The sequence below is a fragment of the Cygnus atratus genome, chromosome 9 (assembly GCF_013377495.2).
Source record: "Cygnus atratus isolate AKBS03 ecotype Queensland, Australia chromosome 9, CAtr_DNAZoo_HiC_assembly, whole genome shotgun sequence".
NCBI classification, from domain to species: domain Eukaryota; kingdom Metazoa; phylum Chordata; class Aves; order Anseriformes; family Anatidae; genus Cygnus; species Cygnus atratus.
This window is the reverse complement of record NC_066370.1, coordinates 10,016,768-10,040,990: the sequence shown is the minus strand read 5'-3', so window position 1 is coordinate 10,040,990 and position 24,223 is coordinate 10,016,768. Positions and strand designations below refer to the sequence as shown.

Here is a 24,223-nt window from a genome sequence, read left to right as displayed (position 1 = left end):
ACTGTGACACCACCTTACTTAGCCCATGCCTTGGGCTAAGACCAAATTGTTGCCCATTTCTTTAAGCCAATGATATAAGTGCAAAAAGAGCCCAACCTTGATTCATGTCTCCATAGAAAAAAAAAATCAAATTGCCTTTCTCCAAAAGATGAGCTACTATCAACAGCGAATGCCTTGCATTTCCGTTAAAAATTCCCCACATTTACCTTAGTTCCCAGGTAAAAGATCTGACCACCACAGCTGCTGATGGACTGGTAGCAAGCTTTCTCTCCAACCAATGCCTACAGGGAGAAGAACATCATGCAAATCAAACTGCCTCTTGTTCTTGCAAATTTTCTCAAGATACGTATATATACTTGAATTTTGTCATTCAGAAATCATAATGAGGACTGGGAAAGAATAACACAGGCTGCTGGGCAATAGTACATAAAAAGGCTCTTCTATCATGCCCTCCTGCTCATGAATGCAGCTTAAAGTGGTGCTGAGCTCTGACTGCCCAGAAAGCACAGAGGAGTCCTAAGGACCCGCCAGCACTGCTTTGTGTCTATCCTCAGGTAGCAAGAAAGTTACAGGGGCTCCTTCCTTGGGAAGATGTGTAGAAGGGACAAAAACAATTTAGAAACAGTTTTTTCAAGCCACATGACTCTGGCTTTAATGGTAATCTCAGGTTTCAAAAACCCTTCTTTCCAAAGCTCCAGGCTCCTCTGCTTAGGGCATATCTCAAACAGCTAGCTACCATAAGCACCATTTGCACCCACCAGTGCTTCACTGACATTGCCTCCTGTAGCCAGCGATTTGAAGTGGCTGCTGTTGTAGACCAGCTGAACTTCTGGAATCTCTATGGTCTCCAGCTCCTCTTGTGTCTGACGATCTATAACGTGCAGCTTCTCCACACTGTCCAGAAGCACTGCTGTCCGTGAATTTATCCACTGAAAAGGCAACAAACTGCACATTTCAGCAACACACAGATAATTAGAGACCAACTAAACAGGCTCTGGACATACCCTGAGTATCAATACCAGGATGTCTACAATCACCAGTAACTTCGCTGTTATACGTGATCACTCCACAACAGCACCCACACGTAATTGCAAAGGTGAAGGTGGGGAGTCTACTTCTGGAGTAGCAGCTTTTACATTGAGAAAAACTACAAGGACATTTTTTCAGAGAAACACCTGTAGACAAATGACAATCCTCCAGGGTTCTTGTCCTCTAGGTGCAGTATTTAAGCTCTCGCATACTTTCTACCCAAAGGTCTCAAAAGCATGACTACTACAACACCTGTTCTCAAATGCCTTAAGAGTTAAATATAGCATCCAGAGGCATTAAAAACAGAAATAGTACATCCAAGTTTAAATCAAAGCCTGTCATCCAGGTTCTTCAACCTCTACTTTTATGATCAAAACTCAGCAAATAAAAAGACTTTTTTTTTTTTTTTTTGCTTTTACCTTTTTTTAACCATTAACATATTTATTAACAAATTTCAAATTGCTTCAAGGCAACCTGGCCTCGAACGCTTCCAGAGATGGGGCACCTACAACTTCCATGGGCGACCTGTTCCAATGCTTCACCACCCTCACAGTAAAACACTGCTTTCTAATGTCTGATCTAAATTTTACTTCTATGAAATTGCAGATGGTATGGATGCCCACATTTGTATTTTGACCTTTCATGTTTTATTCTCTGTGTTCTGTAAATGTGTTTTAGAGTTGAGCATTTTTGTTGTTGAAATAAAATAATCATGGTGCTTTAGCAAGCACACACATGCAGAAACACTAGAATTTTACTAAGCTAACTACAAACTAGTTTGCATTCTTTTAAAAGGAATAAAAATCTTTCTTGTCAGATTCTCTCTGGCTCTTGAAAGTATTTCCTTATCAAAGCTACTCCCTTCCCAAGAAAGGGCAGTATTGTTGCCTACATGCTACTATTTTTTATTTTTTTATACCCATTTAATACTACTTGCTATTTCTAAGTGCTAGTTTTCCAGTGACTCCCAAGTTTAAGAATATTTTCAGTTACTGAACTCCAGATAAATACAGCCAGTACTTCGGCTACATACAACTAAGGACTACTGAGGTACATTTACAAGAAAATTAGTGAAAAAAACAGTACTGAAACTTACAGTGAAGTTGATGAGGTCATAGTGTAGATGGAGCTGCTTCTGCTTAGTGACATGTATTGCACCAGTATCATCTCTCTTTACCTGAGAGAGAAGTCAGACAAGGCTGAGAAACTCAAAGAGATTCTTCACCTCAACCTCTCTATTCCCAGAGTACATCGCACCAACCCCGGGAGCCTGCAGCTCCCCTCAGACAAGCAGGCTGAGCATGCAGGAACAGTGCGCACAGTTCTGAAATGGAGTGTAACGTCCCACTTTCAAAAGCACTCAGGTAAATGAGGAAACAGTAAAGGACTGGCTCTGAGTAGGGAGCACAAAAATAAATGCCCTCTGCTGGATTAATTTTAAATCATTTGTTTGCAATACAGGAGGTGTATGCCATAAACCAGCAGCAGTACACGTACTCAAGGAATGGTTATACCTCTCACCTCTTCATGTATCGTACAAAGAAATTGAGTTTCTAAAATGGGTGCAAAACTCCAGCACTCGTACAGAGAGCACTGAAGGACTAATTTGCATTCACTGATGACCAATGGGCTCAGCCCCAACCAGAATAACGAACCCGAGGGAGATGTTACAAAGACAACTCCCAGTCAAGGCTTTAAGTCATTGTAATTTAAAGAAGAAAAGCATTCTACAAAGAAAAACAAGGGTGTTTTTTGTTGTTGTTTTGGTTTGTTTTTGTTTGTTTGTTTTACACTTTGACAATTTGAAGTGCAGCAAGAGGGAGCTGACTTGGCTGCCGTTTAACGATCTATAAGCAGAGAAGCGCCACTGCCATAGGTGAACTAGGTAACTGCACAGGCTGGTGCTACTACATGCACAAACATGACCAGCAAGACAGGATCACTGTAAACCCACACCCTTTTCTTTCTCCACAGAGAAAAGAAAAGTTTACCATGAGAGAAGACAGAGGAGGAAGAGGTTTTAATCCATACAACATCACATCCGGTGCTTGAGCAAAGCTCAAGGTCCAAGATAACAGCAGAGCTTGGAACCAAACCTAGCACTCCAAAGCCAAAGTACTTAATTTTCTGAAACCTGAGCATTGCCCTCATGCCGAAATCAGACACGAAATCATCTTCAATAACAACAATAATCTGCATGTATAACTTTACCAGTGGCATGCCTCAATTCATATGCCAGCAGGACTTGAAAGTTGTCTCTCAGTAGTTTATACAAGTTTTCCAGACCCATGTTTTAACGGAAAAAATAAAATACTATCTCAAATTCACATGCTCTCCTGAAAACAATCTTCATTATTTCAGCTCCAGGGGAAGTGAAATGAGGTCCAGATCAACACTTCCTTCTGCAATACACAAAACTCAGCCCAGGATATTCTCAGTGATTGGCACCACTGCTTGCTGAAGAACAATGACCAACCAGTTTGTTTTCCCAAGCCAGCTGCAAGCTGCAGATATCCCTAGCATGCACAGATACTAGACTTCCACCCTGACTCAGTCAACTGAACAACAAGTGACTATCTGAAAAGCAGTATAAAACATTCAGGCTTACCAAAAGAAAATGAACGACATCGCCTCGACAAAATGCAAGCATGGGGTTCACAGAGTTCTGTACAGCCACAAAATGCCACGCCAGAAGAGGGACACTAGAAGGGTCCATCTACAAGACAAAAAGCACAAACGATATTTAAGGCAGAACCTTAGTTCTAGGACACATGATGTTCTTCAGCTGCTACTCACTGACTTTGCCAGGTATACGCACAGGCCATAAAGCAATGTCCTGGTGTACTGACAGCTGAGCAGTAGCTCATGGTCTTCTCTCCACCCCCATGATTTACAGGCAACATGGATCTCTTGGCAAAGTAGATGGCCAGTCTGAACATCTGTGTCCTAGCTATTTAGTGCAGATCCAGTCCCACATGGATGGAAGGACTAGTGCAAGCTGCAGCTTGCTAGCAGCTTTGTCCTCAGTTCTCCCAATCTAACATACTCCATGTCGCCCCACAGCTGCTTTTCCAAAAGGAACTGTAACAGCGACTAGTGAAATCAAATAATCAAGAGTTTAGAAGACAGTTCAGTGCTCTAACCCCACACTGTTTCTGCCCTGCAGTTAGGGGTTCTACTGTATGACTGAATTTGTTTTTATGTACAATGTCCCCAGTGCAAGGTGATTGTAGCCATTATCAGGTCAGCATCCCATCTGTGGGAGCTTCTGGGACACAGCAGCGAAGACAAGAAGCTGAGCATCTCCTGAGCTCTTCCCTTCCCACTTACTGGAGTCAGCATCTTTACAGAGGTACAGGTGAAAACAACCTTTTCACTTCTCTCTGCCTACAATTTACACACACCAGACCAACAGATGAGCACTATAATTCCATAACACAGAGTTTAATGAGTGCCGATAAAGTAGTAATATCAGCACCGGATCCTGACCTCATCCGCTTCACTCTAAGAACAGTTTGTGGCCGTAATTCAAAAAGCATTTGGCTTCATTACTCACACGACCATAGGGAAAAGTCATCCACACTTTCAGAGATGGCTTCAGGCCAATAACTAGTATCTTCAAGAAAAACATAAAGACAAAGTAAAACGTTTGCATATATAGCAGAATTTTATTCCTTGGTGATTTCTCACACAAAGCTTTTTGCAAGCAGCAGGTTACCTTTGTCAGGGAGGCCATGGCCAATAGCGAATACTGGGTGATAGGATGGTCTCTCAGCTCAACTTTTGCATGTAGTGGTTCAATACAGCAAACCTCCCCCTTTGAGCCACTGAAGAGACATCGAGATTCACATGTTCTCACTCCCATAACCCTCCTGGAAACAAGAGAAACGAGCCTGGTGGCCAGCTGTCCCAGAGGAGATAAGCCTAACAATCTCATGAAATCTTAAGCACAATCCTTCATAAATACTGTTTTTAAAAAGCCCTTTATACAGCTCCAGGAATTCTTTTAGAACAGCACCACACGCAGTCCCAAACAGCTGCTCAGGCATAGACAAGAACTCCTTGGGATCTTACTGAAGAGTAAAGTCCTAATAATTCCCGGAAATGATCAGATTACCCAGACTGTCAAGCCCAACCCTTCCTCTCTGTCCCATATCCTCTGAGAAGGCTGAGAAGAGGATGAGCAGTTACTGCAGGGCTCACTAAACAAGGGAAACCATGAAGCACAACTTTTACGAGTGCGTCTCTTCTTCTTCTAATAGCCATCAAGGAATGTCAAGATCCTGAACAATACCTAGACAGACACCTTCATAATTTAAGCTATTCTTTGACTAGTAGACACCCAGACAGCAACTTGCTTCAACTGTGAAATTAATTTGCAGCCCTAAACTACACCTTCAACATTCAGGCAGTAGCTTTATTGGTTCCAATGCTTTTTTGCTTAGGTTTTAAAAATGACCCAGCATTAGTTGTTTGCATTGCTACTTTCTATGAGGTAAGAGTTATTGACTTACTTAAATGACAGTTCAAATACGGAGCCTCCGCTATCATTGCAAATTGCAAGTGTCGGGTCATCTGTAAACTGAGCAGATAATCGGATTAGAAGCAGCACTAAGAAATAAATTACAAAAAAAAAAACTGATAGAAAACTTTGTGCTACAGTATTATTAACAGCACACAAAAGTACATGCATTATATCTATCAGAAATACATTTAACATACAATATGAAGTACAATTAGTGGCTTTTTTGTGTGTAAGAAATGCAAGGTTTTATGTTTTGCCCTCATACCTTCAGCAAGTTATCGTTGGAGTTTGTTACCAAAGCCCCACTACTTTCTATTGGAGCTCAAAACTGCAGGATACCAAACCTGTGCTACCACTGGAACAGCTCACAGCCTCGAAACCCTAAGTTGGTGCCATAACTGATGAATGGGCTGTGAGTCACGAACAGACCAACAGACAGAAATATCCTTAACTACCACTGAAACCAAATAATCGAGGTAAGAAAGGGCCACAGCCACAGTTGAGGCACCCTTCTGGAGGACTTTGCAACCCAGGACCTGGCAGCACAAGCAGTGTCGGAGTGCTCCTCAATGCTGCCATCAAGTTATGAGCTACAAAAGGGAGCCACGAAGAACAGAGGACTTGGCAAAGGGAAAGATTTGAAAAAGTGCTGACAGAATCTATTTTCTACACTTCAAATGCTTAAGTTTAAGATTGGTAAGTCCTGTATCCAGTTCAAACCACTGCATGATATAGATAAATATATTTTAGCAACCAATTCTTCACAGTTTTTGTTATTGGAGATTGGAGTTAGAGGAGACAACAACAGTTGCTTACATAAACTGCTAGAGCAGTTCATTATACCGCAGCTCACAGCCAATACAGTGATTTCAGCTCTCAAACTTTTTTTTTTTTTTTTTTAAGAATAATTTCTGCTCACTTTTCTCACCTCTGGATAGTATAGCCACATACCTCCTAGGTAGCTGTTCTCATCTGTAAATCTAGAAGCACTACACAAAGAAAGCCAGCACATCTGAGTGAACATGAGTGTGGTTGTTTGTTGTTTGTTTTAAAAAAGGTGGTGTAAGAGGAGTACATGCAACGTTTGTTACCTTAATGTGCAAAATAGCTGTTCCTGGGGGGTGGGCATCTGTTATTGATCGTAGCAGCTTCCCACTGGCCAGATCCCACATTGTGATCTGCAAGCAGATTGTTCTCAGCATAAATGTTTGCTGCCAAGAGCTTCTCTGCATCACCTTGTGTGTTAGCACATCAGTAAGTTTCTGTATTCCCATTACCATCCTCAGTTAGTATGCCTCCATATCAAAGAAAAGTAATCTGGAACCCTGCTCCCATCCTGTTTTTCCAAGCAGTTTACCCCACCTGGTTATACGCTCATTGACAACTTCAGAATTGTCAACTTCACACCTCTGAACCGTGTCCTTCTGGCAAGCTCTCACCACCTGCCCAAACTCACTCACCACACAGGTACCTGCCCGATAACAAGATTAAAGAGAAGTCTGCTACCACACAACACTGCTCAAAGCGGTTCAATATATTCCTCTCTCACAGAAGAGAGGAACCTGCCACGAACCTCATCGCTCCTCTCCTCCTGCGTTTGCTCAGCTAACAGGTCAGAGAGAACTATGCAGCCTGCATTTCTTGGCTTGCTCTTGGATATTACAACCAGGCAATTTCTCAACTAAGAAGCCAGAAGCCCCAAACTACTTTCTGCATAACTGAGGAATATTTTGCCCAGAGGAGCTGAGATTACAATTTGAATCAAACTTTTTACTGGAAATACTATATCATATGGTTCCATAAATCATTCATCAAAGCTTTGTAGGCCAGCTTTTTCAAAACTGCTGCTTTAAAATATTTTTATCTGAGTATAATTTAAAACTGGCTACTGTTCAAATTTGTATTTCCATATGGTCTTGGACAGTGTCATTTAGCTCTATCATAGGCACTGGAGTGTGTTTTATCTAGAATGAAAGTGAAACCTGACGGAGCACAGGGAAATACAACTGTAAAGAAAAACAAAAGCAGCCTTCTTTGTATCCCATGGTCTTAAATTTTACCAACTTAACTTTGATCTATTTTGTTCTAGTCCTGTGATGTTTGCTCAGGAATTGCTATCCCTTTTCAGGTTCAAAGACGGGCGTAAAACTACAACAGCAGATTCAAACCCTTTTTCCCTGTATTCAAGAAACCATGCTGCTGTTATACAACAGAAGCAACAAAACTTTGGGGCTAGATGTAACTTTGAATAATTTTAAGTTAGCACCACAGTAGAAACTAGCTTTAATTGCAAAGTGCAGGTCTTACAAAGTGACCTAGAAAGACTAAGCTGATTGTCCTGGTGGGCCATTGCACATCTCTGTTTATCAGAAAACTTATGCCACAACCTGCCACGATTAATTAAATCGTACACTATCTTCTGCATATTCTCCATTTCCTACGCAGAAACCTACCCCAAATGATCCAGGTCAGCTCACTGCCTGCAGGAACTGGTTGGCCAGAAGAGCTCTGGACAGGTCAAGCCATGCGTGGTGCTTCTCTGCACAAATAACAGCTACGTACTGAGTGCGCTCAGCTTGGAGCTACTGTCACCCAGGGCCTACTGTCACCTATCGTACCTAGATAACCCTGCAGTAACTGTCTGAGGAAGGACACAGCACTGGACCATCTCATCTTATGGGAATTACCTGTCCTTTCGCAAAGCCACACAGGAGCCTCGAACAGTCATTGTTGATGCTGAGAGCCGAGATAGCCCCATACTGGGCCCCAACAGCAGTGCTGCCCAGACACAGTCGAAGGGCCTGGTTTTGGTCTAGAGCATAAGAATTAATAAGTTCATTTTAATCACCATTCTTTCTCTCTAACATCATGCAATTATTTACATACACAATTCACTTGGGGTACATTAATGATTCATAGGCTTACAGTTAAGTTCCTAATGATGAGTTTAGATCAGATCAGAGCACTTGTTTGTACAGAGATCGCGGAACACTGTCTTGCAGGGAAATACAAAAACTTGTTTAAAAAGTAGAAAACAGGCACAGAGTATAAGAATGCAGAGGCATTACAAACTGAATAAGAAATTAGTAGAAAAGTCATAGCAATATCTCTCTTTGCTTTTACTATTCTACAACAGAGCTTAAGTGGCAGCAAGGAAGATGACAAAATTAATTCTTCCCGGTCTCATGCTTCTTTATGGTGATTTGGACATCAACTACAAATCCCCAACACAGGCTTTTTATAAGTGCAGTTTTATGTAACTTTTATTCCTTGGTTTTGTTGATAAAGACCAGATGCTAGAGAGAAAATCACCGCGTGTCCCCAAATAACTGCGCAGTTAAAATGCTCTGTGAGCTTCAGTGCACGCAGTTCGTACTTTAAAAGGAAGCGGCAATGACCAACACGCTGTGACACAACTTCCTTCCAGGAGACACGGGCTTCTGCAACTGAGGTGCTTGTGGCTGCACAGCCTCCCAGGGACTGTACCACTGCCTGGGCGTTCTCAGCCTGCCCCCTGAACACAACAAACAACAGGCACCTCTGTTCCTGCTGGGCTCTTGTGCATTTCCATCACGAGATCCCAGATTGTTTTCTACGGATGCTGCACTTCAGACATTATAAACGATAGCCCTCTGTCTTTGGTGTACTGCTCCTACAAGCTCAGAAAACATACGGTCTGGATCTGGTTTTACACTCCCCTCTATTTTTGTCCTGCTTCTGAATGAGGAAGGAAGAAGAAAAGATGCTTTGTGGGGACTGTTGGAATGAAGACTAGAGATTTGAAATACATCAGAAGCACCATGGTGACAACGTGTTCATGCGTTTCACCTCGAGCAGGGAAGGGAAAGGACAGGATCCGGGGGAGCAGACAGCAGCTGGGCACCAGAAACCCCCTGGAAGTAGTGCCCAAGGCACAGGACACTTCTCCATTCGAGTTGCAGCACCATTAGCAATGTGCTAGATGTGAAACAGAGCATGGAAGTATTTCTCATTTCCGCCCCAACAGTACTCTGTAACGCAGACAGATTGATGGCTGAGCACACAGTGGGAGTCACCTTTCAAATTCTGCCAGCATGAAGAGACAGAAGTGGGAGGGATGAAAAACACTAGTGAGAAGAGCACCTGAACCAATGGATTATTCCAAAGCACTGTCAGTGTGGGGAGAAACAGGCTAGGGCCATATTGAAATACTTTTTCCACACTATTGCTTGTTTTGTAAGCAATAATTTGTAATTTGTAAATTTGTAATTTGATAGATGTAAGACATCTATCTTAATAAATTTGACTGCTCTATTAAGTAGTGGCCCAAAAGAAAATAAAAAAACAATCCTTTTCTTGCAATATCTGGATAGCAGTAGCAGAGGGGTAGGGATAGAGAAGAGGTTAAAAACACCACTTGTTCTGCACACCAAATGACACAGGACCTGTGGGAGAGAGAGATGGCCATGCTCTGTCTTGCAAACATATAAGGAAAGCTCAGATATGTTGGGGAAAAACATCAGTTTTGATCTAAAACATGATGAAAGCAGTAGTCAAGAGAACACCGTACATTAAAGGTGCTCAGAAATCAAGTGGGTGCTCCCACTCTTGAAATCTGTGGGAGGAAAAGAGAAAGGGGCCTACAGCTGGCCATATCTACGAAAACCATTATCTGTTCACCAGGTGACAGCAGCCCAGGCAGCTCACGCACTGTTCGCTTGCTCTGGGAGGCACAGCAGAGCAACCGCTGATGCTGCAGGAAGAAGGGAGCATCTCCCCTTTCTTTCTTTCCAGTCTGGTGTAGGCCAAACAGCACAGAAGAGTTGCATTTCCAAATGAGAACAGGCATTAGCTCGTTTGTGCTTCAAAACGTGTCATAAACAAACTGCTCTGCTGTAGGAGATATTCAGTTAAGCTACAGGTAGATGAGGATTATTCTTCACAGTTCAATAATCAGAAACAGCATAAAACACTGCTTTTCATTAACTTCCTAAATTAGCATGATGTTCAATTTAAAGTCCTCTGACAGCCACAGAAAACACAAAGGTTCAAAGTGTGCAGAAGCAGCTCTGCAAGCTCTGTCAGTCACAGCAGGCACTGTTTAGAGACTGAAGTTTTACAAGCCCTGATGCTCATGTTTAAATAAGCAAAGGATGCACGCAATTTGAGTGACCGTACTGTGAACTGCTGCCCTCACTCAGTACGAGGAACACGGAGCCACAGCTACGGCAGTATCACTAAAGCTAGAAATGAGAAAAGCACTGTGCAATTCATCCCATCTGCACTCGAGCACAAGGGCGAGCCTTCCGAAGGTCAGCCCGGTGCCCTGGGGCCACAGCAAGCCCCTGCTCCTTCTGCGCCAGGGGCAGAGGCAGGGTGCGAGCAGCGTTTCAGCCACCACCACTGCTGCACAGCACAAGGTCAGGGAACGGCTCCGAAACAAGGCCACTGCCCTGCACACAGCTCTCCTTGCCGGGAAGAGATGGAAGTGAAAATAACCCCGCCACACTACTAGAAAACACCTTGACATCACTGTGATGAGGGAGCACGCGGCATAGATCACAGCAGTCAGCAGATCGTGGAAGGTTTTGGTGGAAGCTCAGAGAGCACAGATAAGTAGCTACAGCTGAAAAGCAAGTTCCCCAGGGAGGTATTCCCCAAATGGTGCCTTCAAGGCCCTAAGAAATTCCTTTTCCAGAGGTCTGAAAACACAGTTCATTTACAAAGAGGCCACCTGCTAACCATAAAAATATGCTTAAAAAAACGTGAATACTGCAGCTTTTGCTATTAAAGGGTGAATTGCATTCTTTTGTCTTTCACTTCAGCTTAATGATGGCTTACCCTACCAGTAAGTCAGCACACTCTATACTTGGTATGTCAATCAGTAAACTGTTTCCTGTAAAACATGGAAAAGGAAGACCTTTCACAGCTTTCTCTCTGGAAAGGGCAGCAGCTTCGGAATCACTACTTCAAATCCAGCTTTGCATCTTTACATGTGTACTACTTCCAAACCCATTTTCTTGTTCCCTCCACCACAATATCAATTCAAAATAAACAAGACCCTCACCCGCAGATTAAATGCTTTGTAAGACTCAGGTTAGTCCTTCCTAAGAAGCAATTGCCAACGCTTGCCCAAGATGCAGTTTCAGAGTTGAGAAATCATCCCTTGGAAAGCTAACCCCAGAGAAACACATGCCAGGACTTGTCTTTGTTTCCAGCCAGTCAGATGATGACAGACAAGAAGGACCCATTAGATACATTTTTAAAAACTACAAATGAAATAGATGAAATCACTTGCAAGACAAAGCAAGGTGTCTGAATCAACGAGTTCCTATTAACAAACTCATGAAATAACAAAGATAGCAGAAGGCTATAAAAGCTGATCTGATGATTTTCCAGACTATCAGTTTTTTTTATTAATTAAGGCAGATTTAGGATCGAAAAGCATTTTTCCTCATGCTTGAAACAAAGATGGCTATCGATTGACAAGAAAATATTTTTAATTTTGAAATTCAAATAAAGCAGTTCCTCATCTGAAAAATTTCTGGCAGTAACTACTGGTGTTGCTCTCAAAGTCTGAGGTTAAAACTCTATGGCACTTGAAAACAGCTCTACAAGTAGAAAATTAAAAACAAGCTTGTGAATATGAACTAAGTTACCTTCTGGAACATAGGAATAAACATATCACCTGAGAAGTAATCACTTCAGGAGTGCTCAGGTTTTCAACCAGATCTGTTCCTTAATCCGTCATTTCCCTGAGTTTGAAAGACTTACTTTATTTCCTGCAGAATTACTCAAATACTACAAATTTTAAGATGAGATGCTTTCTTCCCACCTTTATTAAGCACAGTACCAGAAAACACTCTGCCAGGAGGTATCCCCTTGGCCTGGGGATCAAGAGAACAATAGACATGAGCTAAAGGAACAGGCTTTGGACACCTTCTACCTCAGTGACACAACAGCTATCCCCTACACTAGGGTGTGCTGCCCAGCTTGAGCTAATAAAAACGATTACTCTGAGCAGGGGTTAAGGCACACCACCTGTGGCTACCACTGCCCCCTCCTCAGCTGCGCACCCGGTGCACGAGCAGGTGCTCCAGACATTGCTGTCTGTGTGCGTGTGTTCCAGTTTCTGGCTCACAGCTCCCTGCATCAGGTCTCTGATCTGCAGCGCTCCCACACAGAGCTCTCAGGCAGAAATAGGTAGATGGTGATCTCATGGAAGAGCCCTGCTTTGTCCTGCCCTGAAACAATGCCTTTGCAAGCAGCTACAGACCTGTCCTGCCCTGAAGTATTAAAAATGGCACATTGACGTGTTCCTCCGTTCTTGCCCTGAGAATTTGGAAGCGTTTGGTACACATGCATTCAAGAACCAGTTCCCAGACTGGCCAGCAGTACTGTCCACTGACTGGTTACTGCCCTGCCTTCTTTCTTGCTGCTTATCTGGCGTCTTAAATTCTGGCACAGAGTAAACTAGCACATCAACATGCAAACTGGGCAGGACAGTTGTTGTTCATGCAGGGTACGTGCACAGTGCAGTATTACTGTACCTTTTCCTTTCAGTCCACACAGAAAGGGTCAAAAGAGGAAAAGAAAAAGCCAGAAATCAATATAAAAGAAAGGAGCGAAGTACAGAACAGCATATGTGATAATCCTCAGAGAACCTTCAGATTTTGCTAATGCTGCTTTCTTTTGGTAACTTTTGGCCTTTTGATTTGTTCAGTTACCCAAGAGGATGCTGCGATATAGCTAATGCTTTAAAACTAAGCAGTTTAAAAAGTGTGCAGTCACTGAGGAAAACTGAGTGTATAAACTGAGTTCAGTGAATTAAAGACAAAAAGAGAACAGAAGTATGCAGGAATCATTCCTGACTCTGTCTGAAACAAAGTTGGATGACATACCATCCCTCATCACCTTTAAACTGTAGCACATACTTACAGAATAATTTAGGCTGCAAGGTAGTTACGGCCTAAATTATTAAGGGCCAGGGACAGGTATGGCAGTCCCTGGCCCAACTCTGCTGCTCCAAGCAGGGTTCATGAGATCAGCTTGCTCAGGGCCCTGCTGAGTTTTGCGTATCCCAAGGAAGCTGATTCTGCAACCTCTCTCAAGCCCTATTCCAGCGCTTCACCATTCACATGGTAAAAATAATAATAATCGGAGCTTCATATACTGCAAGCTGAGTCCACTGCTTCTTATCCTAACACCATGGACCTTTGAGAAAGGTCCAATTCTCTCTTTTCTATGCTTTGTCATTAGGTAGTAGAAGACAGCAACACAATATCCCCTTAGATTCTTCTTCTCCATGAAGAAGAAACTCACTTCTCTCAGTCTCTCCTTATAAATCACATGCTTCATCCCCCTAATCATCTCGGGGACTCTCCGCTGGGCTCACTCCAGTACCTCCATGCCTCTCTTGTACTGAAGAGCCCCAGACTGGACACGGGACTTCAGATGTGGTCTCATAAGTACAAAGCAGAAGGAAATAATCATTTTCTTCCACCTGCTGAATGCCCTTACGATAATACAGCCCAGTATGTGACTGTATAAACAATAACTTTATAGGTTTCAATAGATCAGAAAACTTTAAGCCCTTGTTGCAGGTATGTAGAGAAATTTTTAAAGCATTAACTTTAGTAATAGTCAATGACTTTTCAATCAGGGGGGGGAAAATCTGGCATTCTGCCAAGTATTCCACAGGCCACAACATGGCCTTTGGAAGCTACAAACTATATAGAGATGCAAAGATCATGGTGAAAATAGCAGTAAATGTGTTGGTCCAAAACCAATCAAGAGCGTAACAAGGAAAACTTTGCTATACACACCTGCTGAACGAAACAAAATGTTATGAAATATAAAAACTGAAATACCACTGGATTTTAAGCTTCTCTGACATTCAGTGATCAATCCTCTAGAGTGGGGCTCGATGCAGAAATAGTCATAACAAAGTAAAGAACGACCCTTCCTCTTCGCATGCTTACGTAGACTCCCGGAGCCCTTTCTGGAATGTAAAACGCTAAAAATCTCTCTTTATTATGACATTTGCAGAGAACAACTTCTTGTTCAAAAGCTTCCTAACTTCATTAAGTGTCTGCATAGAAAGACAGCGATAGGAAAATCACAGTAAAAAAAAAAAGTCTTTTGTAGTAGCTCCACATACTGGGCAAATTTTAGAAAAAACATAACGATCTACTCCTAAAATCTCACTAAGACTATATGCTAACTGTAGCAAAGACGTTAGTTACACTCAGATTAAGTACATCCTGTAACTATTTATATTTTGAATTAAGCAAATGGTTTAAATTCTAGATTCCCAAGATGCGAGTCTTACACTGTCACAGTCCTTCCCATCTGTCTGTTGTACCCTATCCCCCCACAACTTTTGGTCTCTTGAATAATTTCAGCCAACTTTGAAAGAAAACATAATTACACTTCTAAAATTGTTAAGAATTTGGTGCTGCACAGACATAATGCACACAAACAGGATGGGTACGGGAGCACTTCAAGAACAGCTCTTACCCAACTGTTGAACTGGCTAGTCAGAGGCACACGCTCAGATATTTTTAATTTTAATTTTATTGACTTTGAGGCAGGTTGGTGGTAAGAGAAAGAACAACAGAAAGAAGGGATGTAGAGGTGACAGGTGCAAGAGAAGGTCAGGGAAGGTGAAGCCTATGATGCAAGTCTGCAGGTAGCTATGGGTAGAAGCTCCCCTTCTCAAGGAATACACTTAATTTTCCTAATCCTGGCCGCTATTATGTCAGAGGGGAGAAGATTAATACTGTACAAGACTGATGCATACTGATTCTGGTTTCTTCGACATCAAAACAGAGTAAGTTACATATAAAAATGCAGAAAAGGTTCTTTATACAACGGCCAAGGAGCTAACTTCCTTGATATCTACATGCCAATCCCCAGCAGATCAGAAGCAAGAACTACGCAAATAAGGACAAATTAAATAATACTTGTACTTTATTTCTTTACTGCAAGAACGCTATAGTTAGCACAAACAATATATTAAAATAAATCCACCCTGCAATTCTATCTTTAGCTAGTTTGGGGATTTTTTGTTTTGTTTGTTCAGATCATTAATGTGCAAAAAAAGAAATTAAAGCTTTATTTTTAACTTACCAAAAATCAGTGCTAACCCATGAGAAGTCCCCACTGCTATCAGATTTGATGCTGCCTGAAAAAGTCATGCAGAAAGATTGAAAATTGAGAAATGTCAGCCACAAATCCACCACTTAAAGTCTCACTACACTCATGCAAAGTTTACCAGAGAGAGATCTAAGAAGGTTAGACGGTTATAGGTACAACCATTTTCTAACATACAAGTGGCAGAAATTTCCTACATGAAAGCTAAAAAAAGTATTACACCTGAATGATCATAACCCAGATTTTCTCAGGTTCAGGGGGCTGCCTTTTCCTCTGTTCTTTGAAATTCAAATGCTCAGAGTGTTCTCACAGTGAGTTCCTTCTCTGTAAAGTCAGCCTCATTCTTTTGGTGTGGTAGCTGAGTGTAAATATTCAGAGGGTTTTCTTCACTGAGCTGCTACATCCATATCTGAACTTTTCTACAACCCTGGGCAGCACCAGTCCTCTGAAGAGACATTGTGCAGCAAGCCCAGAGACTCCAACTCCCGTCTGGTGGAGCTAAATACAGCTACAAGAGTTCTATCATGCCTGCAAACTGCACCTAAGTAAAACTTCATAGCAGATCTAGAAATGATGTAATGCTGTAAGTCAGATGAAAAAAGTAAAGTGCTTAAAAGTCTGGAGTACCTAAGTATAGTTTTTCATCCTACATGTACCTCAGTCACACACAGGCTTTCAATTCTGCTGTGCAACCCTTAGACCTAGTGTCCAGTTTTTCTTTTTAATCAAAAAGTATCATTTCTTATGGATTGCTGCTACTACAGTCAAAGTGACCAAGTACATCTTTGTTTTCTTCATAAAATATTAAAACCTATTTCACAATGACAGAAATATTTAAGTATTTTACCTACTTAAAGCATTTCTCTGATTACAGGCAGCTTTACTTTCGATGTATTTTAATTAGCATGCTTGACTTCAAGAAATTTAGTGCAAATTGCTAAACAGGAGCATCCTTCAAAAGGCTTTTAGTGAAATTTTATACATTAAGATCATATTTCAGCTACATCAGAGCAACAGAGATTTTGAACTCATCACTTTATGAACACTTCATTTTAAATGTCTTTAAAACATTGTTAGGAGTCAAAGCAATGACTGGCAAAGAAGAAATGGGTAGGAAAATTCAAAGCGTTCCATAGATGAACACTTACATCACGGGGAAATGTTATGTGATCAACTTGCAAGTCCTGGTGATGAAATGGAAAAGGGGAGAGTACAGGGATTGGTCAGCAGAGGGGCAGCTGAGCACTTAGCAAAGGTTGAACTCTGCTCCCAGAAGCTAGATCTTTCAAGTTGCTTCTGCCACCCTGATTTGACAATTCTTGGCAAGGATAAGACTGGGCATGCATTTATCAGCTGCATTAAATTACTGTTTCAAATTTACCAAACTTATAAAACTATACGGTGCTTGGAATTTGAGTACTTACTATTGCAGTGGGCAAGCCAGCATCCACTTTGTCCTAGAAGAACAGGACAAGTTATAAGTAAGAGGTAGAACTCCCAGCTCAATGCATCTCTGTAATAAGTAGAGCTAGAGAACACATTAAAACCAACACAAGTCACACTTCAACAGTTCCAGCAGGGCAGAGACTGCAGAGAGAACCACTGGCTAGAAATACCCAGAGAGAATGTGAAAGTGCACAGAATTGGAGAGCACGTAGAACATCCTGTAATTCCATAGGAAAGTTGCTATCATGTTCTCAAAGCAGTCTCACCTGAATAACAATTTTCAGTATTCTCTACGTACACAGCACTGGTATCCAATGCAAAACCACTTTGCTCTCAAGCACACGTTATTAGCTTCCCATTTGGGTTGCTCATCCATATCTCCCTCAACAAAACAACTAGCTACAGCACACTAACATTCAGACTCCAGTCACACAACCATCCTAAAAACACTCAGAGATGAGTCACCTGTATTTTATTTTAACAAGCCTACCATGCGTGCTGCAGAAATAACACGCTTTATAAATCAGTGCCTTAACTCCGGCCTCAGTCAGTTTTCCCCTGGCAGCAAAATCTCCAGGCAGGCCTGAAGTGCAGTCACAGACCCAGGAACGTGTGAGCCTGGGATGAGTGCATTCTGTGTCTGCTGCAGGCATTAAGCAGAACTGTTTCTAGCATCTTGAAGCAAGCAGAACAATAGTACTGCTATCGTTTTATATTATTTTTTCCCATCAGCTTTACTGACATCTAGCAATACAAACTAGTGTTAAAGAGGACCTACCACGTTGCTGCTGCAAGATCTCAGCTAATACCTGATTCACTCCTAGCTAGAGATTCCTAGCAGTACTTTATATAGCAAACACATCAATATTATCCAGAACTAATGGGGAAAGGGAAGAGAATGCACACATCCCTCTACAACAGAGCAGGTTGGCATTTTAATTAATGAATGCAACCAGCAGAAAAAGATACTTACTGCTGCAGATACAATCTGGGCAGAAATTCCTTTCAGAAGCGAGAGTCGTATAACTGATCCATGGAGAGAAAGAGAATCTGGGAGTTTTTTCTTCCTAAGAAAACAAGAAACAAACCAAATACGGCTTTACAACTTTTTCTAAACCACAGCTAAACCAATAGGTAAATTTTGCACGCACCCTTAACCCCTGCATTCTTATTCCTGAAGCCCACATGACCAGAATCAAATGGACATGAAATTATTAGCAAAGCTTACAATGTACCACTGTACCTGCAAAATATTTGTTTTCCTCATCTCCTGGGGAAAAAGAAAGTCCTTCAAACAAATGTTCAATTTCATGCATTTATCTGCAAACCTTAGCATTTATTAATAAAGCCCAAAAGCAACACTTTTGCTCTTTAATTCAGCTTTTAGTGAGTCAGGAAGCTCCAGCCTCTAAAGGTGAACATCTGAGGAAAATATAAAGTTGAAAAAGGCTCACTAGCAGAATACAGACCCTTGGGAAAACTAAATGTATGCTTAAAGAATAACATTCGATTCAAACACAGCTGATTTTATGTGAAAGGTAAATGGTGGTGTTTATGGAGAAAATATCTTTAAAAAGTAACAAGTGAACAAGTGTACATGGGACAGTAACTTCTAAAAAGCTGTGGCATACTATAGCACACAGTACAGAGAAATGCCCCGTGAAAATTAGAATTTTTTTTTGCCATGCTCCACCAGAAAGTCAAACTTCCAAAACTCCACAAGTAACACACAAAACATTTGGTTATCTAATCTCTCCAGAGGCACATAAACACATGGCTCGCAAGTAGGCTGACAAAACTTGTTGTTAATAGTCTATATTATGGGTAAGGACCCATTTTATTTGAAAAAAAAAAAAAAAAAAAAAAAAAAAAAAGACAGTAAGTTCACCAGCATATACCACAACAAACTTTCACATAGCCTTGTATCCTATGCAATCACTAATGTAACAATCATAACATACGGGAAACCAAACGCCAACTTCTTATGGCATGTAAGAAAGCCATAGGAGTGGCTCAGGATGTGGATGAAGCCCTCACATTTGATTAATTAATGAGACAAGTCAGCAGTATTACAACTAACTACCACATTCCAGGCTGCTTTTAGATGTCAAGATTAACATTCCACTTAGAGGAGCAACAGCAGTTCACTCACCTTTTAAAAATACCACCAGCTGCTTGCAGGCTCTAGAAGTCAGCAGACTTCCATCAAATCTTTGAAAGATTTTCTTTAAAGTCAATGTGGTTCAGTGTTTTAATGTCATCATTAACATTCAAATAAATTTTAATACTCCATTCCCATGAAATACACTTATTGCTCAAACAGGCTAACTCTAATGGATATAAGCAGTGCTGCTTTAAAATTCATTTAACCTTCCAGGGAATCAGCCCTGTGGTACCTTTTCAGGTGTGTCCGATCCCCACTGTCAGAACTTGCTACAGAAGATGTGTCATAGGAATGTGTATCCGTGTTATCGATGTTCAAGAGAAAAGGATCCTCCAGAATGAAAGACTCTTCTTCATCATCAGTCTGAAGGAAGAGAATCACCACAGCTTAGTAAATGTTCAAAATGCACAACAACCTAACTGAAACAACAGAAAAATAGAATCAATAAAGCAGGAAAAGAAATTAGAAGCTGAGGATAATAAGATAGTCTGCCTTAGAAAAACAGAACTATTATTTCACTGAACTGATATCGCTGAAGAACCAGTTTTCAGAACTCTCAGTACTCACAGATGTAGGCTGCATAGAAAGATTTTAACAAATCTTTCTTCCCCACATATGATTTATTTTCAAACTTTTAACAGACTTTTAAGTAAGCTGTTCTCAAATGTCTCCAGTTGCCAAGAGAAGGCCTAGAACTGTTATCATCTGCTCCTCCGGCAGTCGACCAAACGGTGGCTAAGGGTCTACCAGCACCGCTGGCTGCTACGAGCCCAGGAGCTTCAGCAAGAATGCGGCCAACAGGAGGGCTGACCGTGCTCTGACTGGGGTCTTCTGGTGGCGCTCTCTCTCTCCTCAGCCTTTGCCTAGAATTGTTTTTATGTTATTTTTAAATGGCCATTCTCCCCATTGTCTTCTAAAATCCTTACGGTTCACGTTGCCCTTGAAGCACAGAGCCAAAGAGCGCAAACAATACTCCACCTACTGCCAAGCATAGAGAGATCAGAGCAGGTGCTCAGATTGTGCTCCACACTAAAATCCTTTTCAGCAGATCCTTTGGCAGTCATTCCCATCCTGTATACACTGAGATAAATATCACTGGATAAAACTCTGTTTGTCTGCAGACCTATGTTTTCTTTGGGTGACCACAGCTCCACTCCCCTGACGTGGATGTGACTGCAGCTCCCACTTTGGTACCACCCAAATCCCGTACATTCCCCCTGCCTTCACCAGCGAACGCATCAGCAGAAACAGGTCGTGCCCCTGTACACCACTACTCAATATCCCCTTCTGCACGGGCAGCAAGTCACTGACAAATATTCCTCTAGTTCCAAGACTATATGAAACTGTTTAGGACATTTTATGCCTTTATTAACATAGCTTTTTAAAAGAAGTAACCTGTCCCAAACTCCTTGCCTTTATCTTGGTTTCACTGGAAGTCCAACCACCAATTTCCTCAACTTGCTAAAAAGCCTATTACCTTGGAGTTTGAGTTTGCCTTTACTTCCACATCCTTCTTTTACCTTTCTAAAAACCATCCACTCACACAGCTACTGGAAAACACACACAAAACTGGGTGTGAGGCAAAGCCAGTCCTCCCCTGCAACATCAGGCATTGAGAGTTTGTTACTTCTACCACAGGGCTAAATACGTGAAACAGACCACGTAAAGGGAGTTGTGAAGAATCTAGTTCTCATCTCCTCCCCGTCTTAAAAAATAGCTCAGAGTTGGGTTGTGTATGTTTGTTTTAAAGCTAAAAACAAAGTTGCTTGATGCCCCTCACCTTAAAGGACAGTATAGCCTCCAGGGGACTCTGTCCAATTCCACAGCTGAACATGGTTAATTTCGATGGAAACCCCTTATGGTTCAGCTGTGAGTATTTTGACTGAAAAATGCAGTTCTGTCTTACTCATGGTACAGCAATTACTCGAACGAACATATGCTTTGTCAGCTATTAATATCAGGAAACTATGGAGTTATGCAACTTTATTTCCCAGAAAAAAATATGAGGACAGCCACAGGAGTACACGGTGCCTCAGCTCAGCCCACCCTCGCAGTGCAGCTGGCTGGTAGGCCACTCACCTCATTTAAGATGCTTTCCAGCGTTGGAGGGGTATCAACTTGAGGAATGTCGAATTCTTTGTCATCAATCTGGACATCAGAAACCACAGACTGAGTTTAGGTTGCTTACCCCACCTTCTGAGCAAATTTCTAACTAAAGAAAAAGCAGCTAAACATGTATCCCTCTAATCTACCTCTGCGCAAACGCAGCACGTATATGCAGATTTTCTTATTTGAAACTAATTGCCTGAAATTTGACGTTAGGAGGTAGAACTTGGGGTATTTAGCACAGAAAAAGGAACACGAGGAATTCCTCAGTGAGGCACCACCGGCTGCCCACCCGCCCTGCGAGGGGCGCGCAGCCAGGCCCCGCGGCTGCGGGGCGACGGGACCCCGCTGCCGCCCGAGGGGAGGGCAGGAGGCAGGGAGGGCAGGGGGCAGCGGGGACGGGACGGGGAAGGGGCCGGGGCCGGGCCGTGCGGTGAGGGTGAGCCGCGGGGCCGCAGGGTTGGGGCCGCACCAGCTCGCTGCGGGAGTCCAGCTCGCGGTCGAGCTCCGCCGCGGTCAGCCGCGGAGCGGGAGGCCCCAGGCCCGGCAGCCCGCCCGGCTCGGCCTCGGCTCCGGCTCCCGCGGGGCAGGCGCTCGGCTCCGGCGCCGCGTCCATGGCCGGCAGCGGGCCGGGAGCTGCGGCAGGCCAGGAGCAGGCCGGCTCCGCCGGGACTCGAACCCGCGGTCCCAGACGCGCCCGCCCCGCCCCGCGCCGGCGCAGCTGCTGCGGCTCCCCCCCCCGCGGCGTTAAAGGGGTCGCGGCGCTGGCAGGAACAAGTTTTTTTGTTGTTGTTGGTTTTTTTATTATTTTTTTGTTTAAGAAAAAGGCAAAATGAGAGAAATGGAGCAGCATGTGCAGCTAGCTCAGTATTTAGCAGTTGTTCAAGCCAGGTGAAAGACACCTGGGATTGCAATAGCCCTCCCCGGGCTAGCAGGCAAGGGGAAGGGCCAGTAGGTAACGCACACGCCGTGGAAAGAAGCAAACACTTGGAAATTCCAGCCTAACGCTGCCAGGCACCACAGCTACCCTCAGGTCTGCTCGGTGCCTCTCTGTGCTGATCTGTCAGAGGGGGGGGGGAGAAGCTCCTGGTGGGGCACACACGGAGGAAGGTCCCCTGGTGTCCCCACCGCAGCTGCTGGGGTGTTTTGCGTTCCAGCTTCAGCAAAGGCACGTACCAAGGGCAAAAAGAGCATCCTGCAACTGTACCTGCCTTACCTAGTTGGCTTTCCCCTTGTTCTTCCTGAAAAGCAGCCCCATTTCCTTCCTCTTTGGAGAAGGCTTTGTCTTGTACCTAGCAGCACGAGCAGACGGATGAGCAGGGAGCATCCTGAGCATTGTTAGGCTCCAGGCGCGTCTGCCAGGCAGGGCCCCAGTTCCACCTCCAGCTGAGCAGGAACCACTCTTCCTGCTGGTCCTGTAGATCCTCAGCAGTGAGAGCAGAGGATCTACCTGCCCAGCACCACCTTGTGACTTCTCCGTCAGGTGTTTGGCAAAAGCCAGGGGAAAATGCTTCACAGAAACAGGCTAGTCAGCATCACCAGGGCACTGCCCCCCAGAAGGAGCTGGCAGTTACCAACACAGCAACTTCTGTATTTTGAAGATGCCCTAAGACTTGCAGGTTACAGGCAGGAAAGTCATTTTTGTTCCTTGGAAATGCCCGATTCAGGAGAGCACACACGAGAAGGCTGCTCTCATGCCAGCGGCACAGCAGGCCAGCTGGGCTGGGGAGGGGTTGGCCTGCGGCTGGCTCTGGTTTCAGCTCCCAGGACTGTCCAGGATTAGGTGCTCCAAGCACACACCCCGTACCAGCAGTGCAGTAGTAGGAACCTGGAACCAAACCGGGGTTGTGACACTTATGACGATAGAGGTCTCAAGGCTGAGGAAAGATTTAATAACCATCTAAGGAAATCATCAGTGACACGGAGAAGGTGTCTGGGGAGTAAGAGTCATTTTGCTATATGAGAACTAAGGGGATTAACCAATACCACTGCACAGCAACTTGAGATCAAATGAAAGAAACGCTTTTTCAGAAACACTGTTCCCTACTACACTCACAGCAGCAGGCCGCTGGAGTTTGCTGGGCTCTGACCGCAGAGCTTGCTGCTGGAGGGAGGAGAATAGTTGTCACGAAACAACCCAGAGCTTTACAGCAGACACTGCAGACTGCACAAGCACTGTATTACAGAGCCGCTGAAAGGCAGATTGATTGCACATAGTGATATCTAAGTACAGGCTGCAGGTCCTGCACAGCAAGGAACAGAAATGACTAAGACTGCAACGAACTGTCGTCCACCACAGCCTGAGAAATGCCATCACAAACAGACCTGTTAGAGATTCTGGAACTAGAAGCCAAGAAGGTAACTTTAATGAATAAAATTAACGCTTGGGGTGGGTGAACAAGTCAAGGCAAAACACAGTATGGTTTCTCTTGGAAAATGCTGGATGACATGTATCACCTTTCCTCTTAACAAGGGGACAGAGGTTTTAAACAAAACAATCACCCTTCCTAGCTTCTTCCATCAAGGTAGGCTCTACAGCTTTGTGGAGGCTCAAGTGACGTTAGCCAGACTTCAGACTCAATTCAGACAAAAGGACAGTATTTTAACAAGGAAGTATCCCTACTTAGAGCTATGCTGGCACTAGAGAATGAACCTTTCCTGTGGCATGAACAACTACAGTTACTTGAGGATTCAGTGCTTGATTACCACCACACGCTCTCCTCCATGTTCTAAAACCTTCCTTTCCATTGCCAGCTGTTCCAGAATGGTCTTCTGCAGCAATGGTGCATTCGCTCCTCTTACAACAGCTACCAGTTCTC

At 43.2% G+C, this 24,223-nt stretch overlaps 1 protein-coding gene across 2 annotated transcripts in view; it reads right to left on the bottom strand.

The window, feature by feature from the left end:
* VPS8 (VPS8 subunit of CORVET complex) overlaps positions 1–23,143 on the bottom strand; it is a 78,833-nt gene extending 55,690 nt beyond the window's left edge. Inside the window, exons 1-15 of one of the 2 annotated variants that reach the window (XM_035544500.2) lie at positions 22,621–23,143; positions 21,378–21,446; positions 19,531–19,661; positions 18,108–18,201; positions 17,113–17,145; positions 15,665–15,719; positions 8,242–8,366; positions 6,646–6,732; positions 5,544–5,611; positions 4,748–4,901; positions 4,586–4,645; positions 3,638–3,745; positions 2,126–2,206; positions 759–929; positions 207–281 (exon numbers count right to left, since the gene is read on the bottom strand). In XM_035544500.2, coding sequence (XP_035400393.1) covers positions 207–281; positions 759–929; positions 2,126–2,206; positions 3,638–3,745; positions 4,586–4,645; positions 4,748–4,901; positions 5,544–5,611; positions 6,646–6,726 — 798 coding nt within the window. In that variant the 5' untranslated portion in view covers positions 6,727–6,732; positions 8,242–8,366; positions 15,665–15,719; ... (3 more) ...; positions 21,378–21,446; positions 22,621–23,143. Of the gene's footprint in view, positions 1–206; positions 282–758; positions 930–2,125; positions 2,207–3,637; positions 3,746–4,585; positions 4,646–4,747; positions 4,902–5,543; positions 5,612–6,645; positions 6,733–8,241; positions 8,367–15,664; positions 15,720–17,112; positions 17,146–18,107; positions 18,202–19,530; positions 19,662–21,377; positions 21,447–21,876; positions 22,095–22,620 lie in introns of those variants that run through there. The other variant, XM_035544498.1, reaches the window with a different exon arrangement.
* Positions 23,144–24,223: the final 1,080 nt, after the last annotated feature.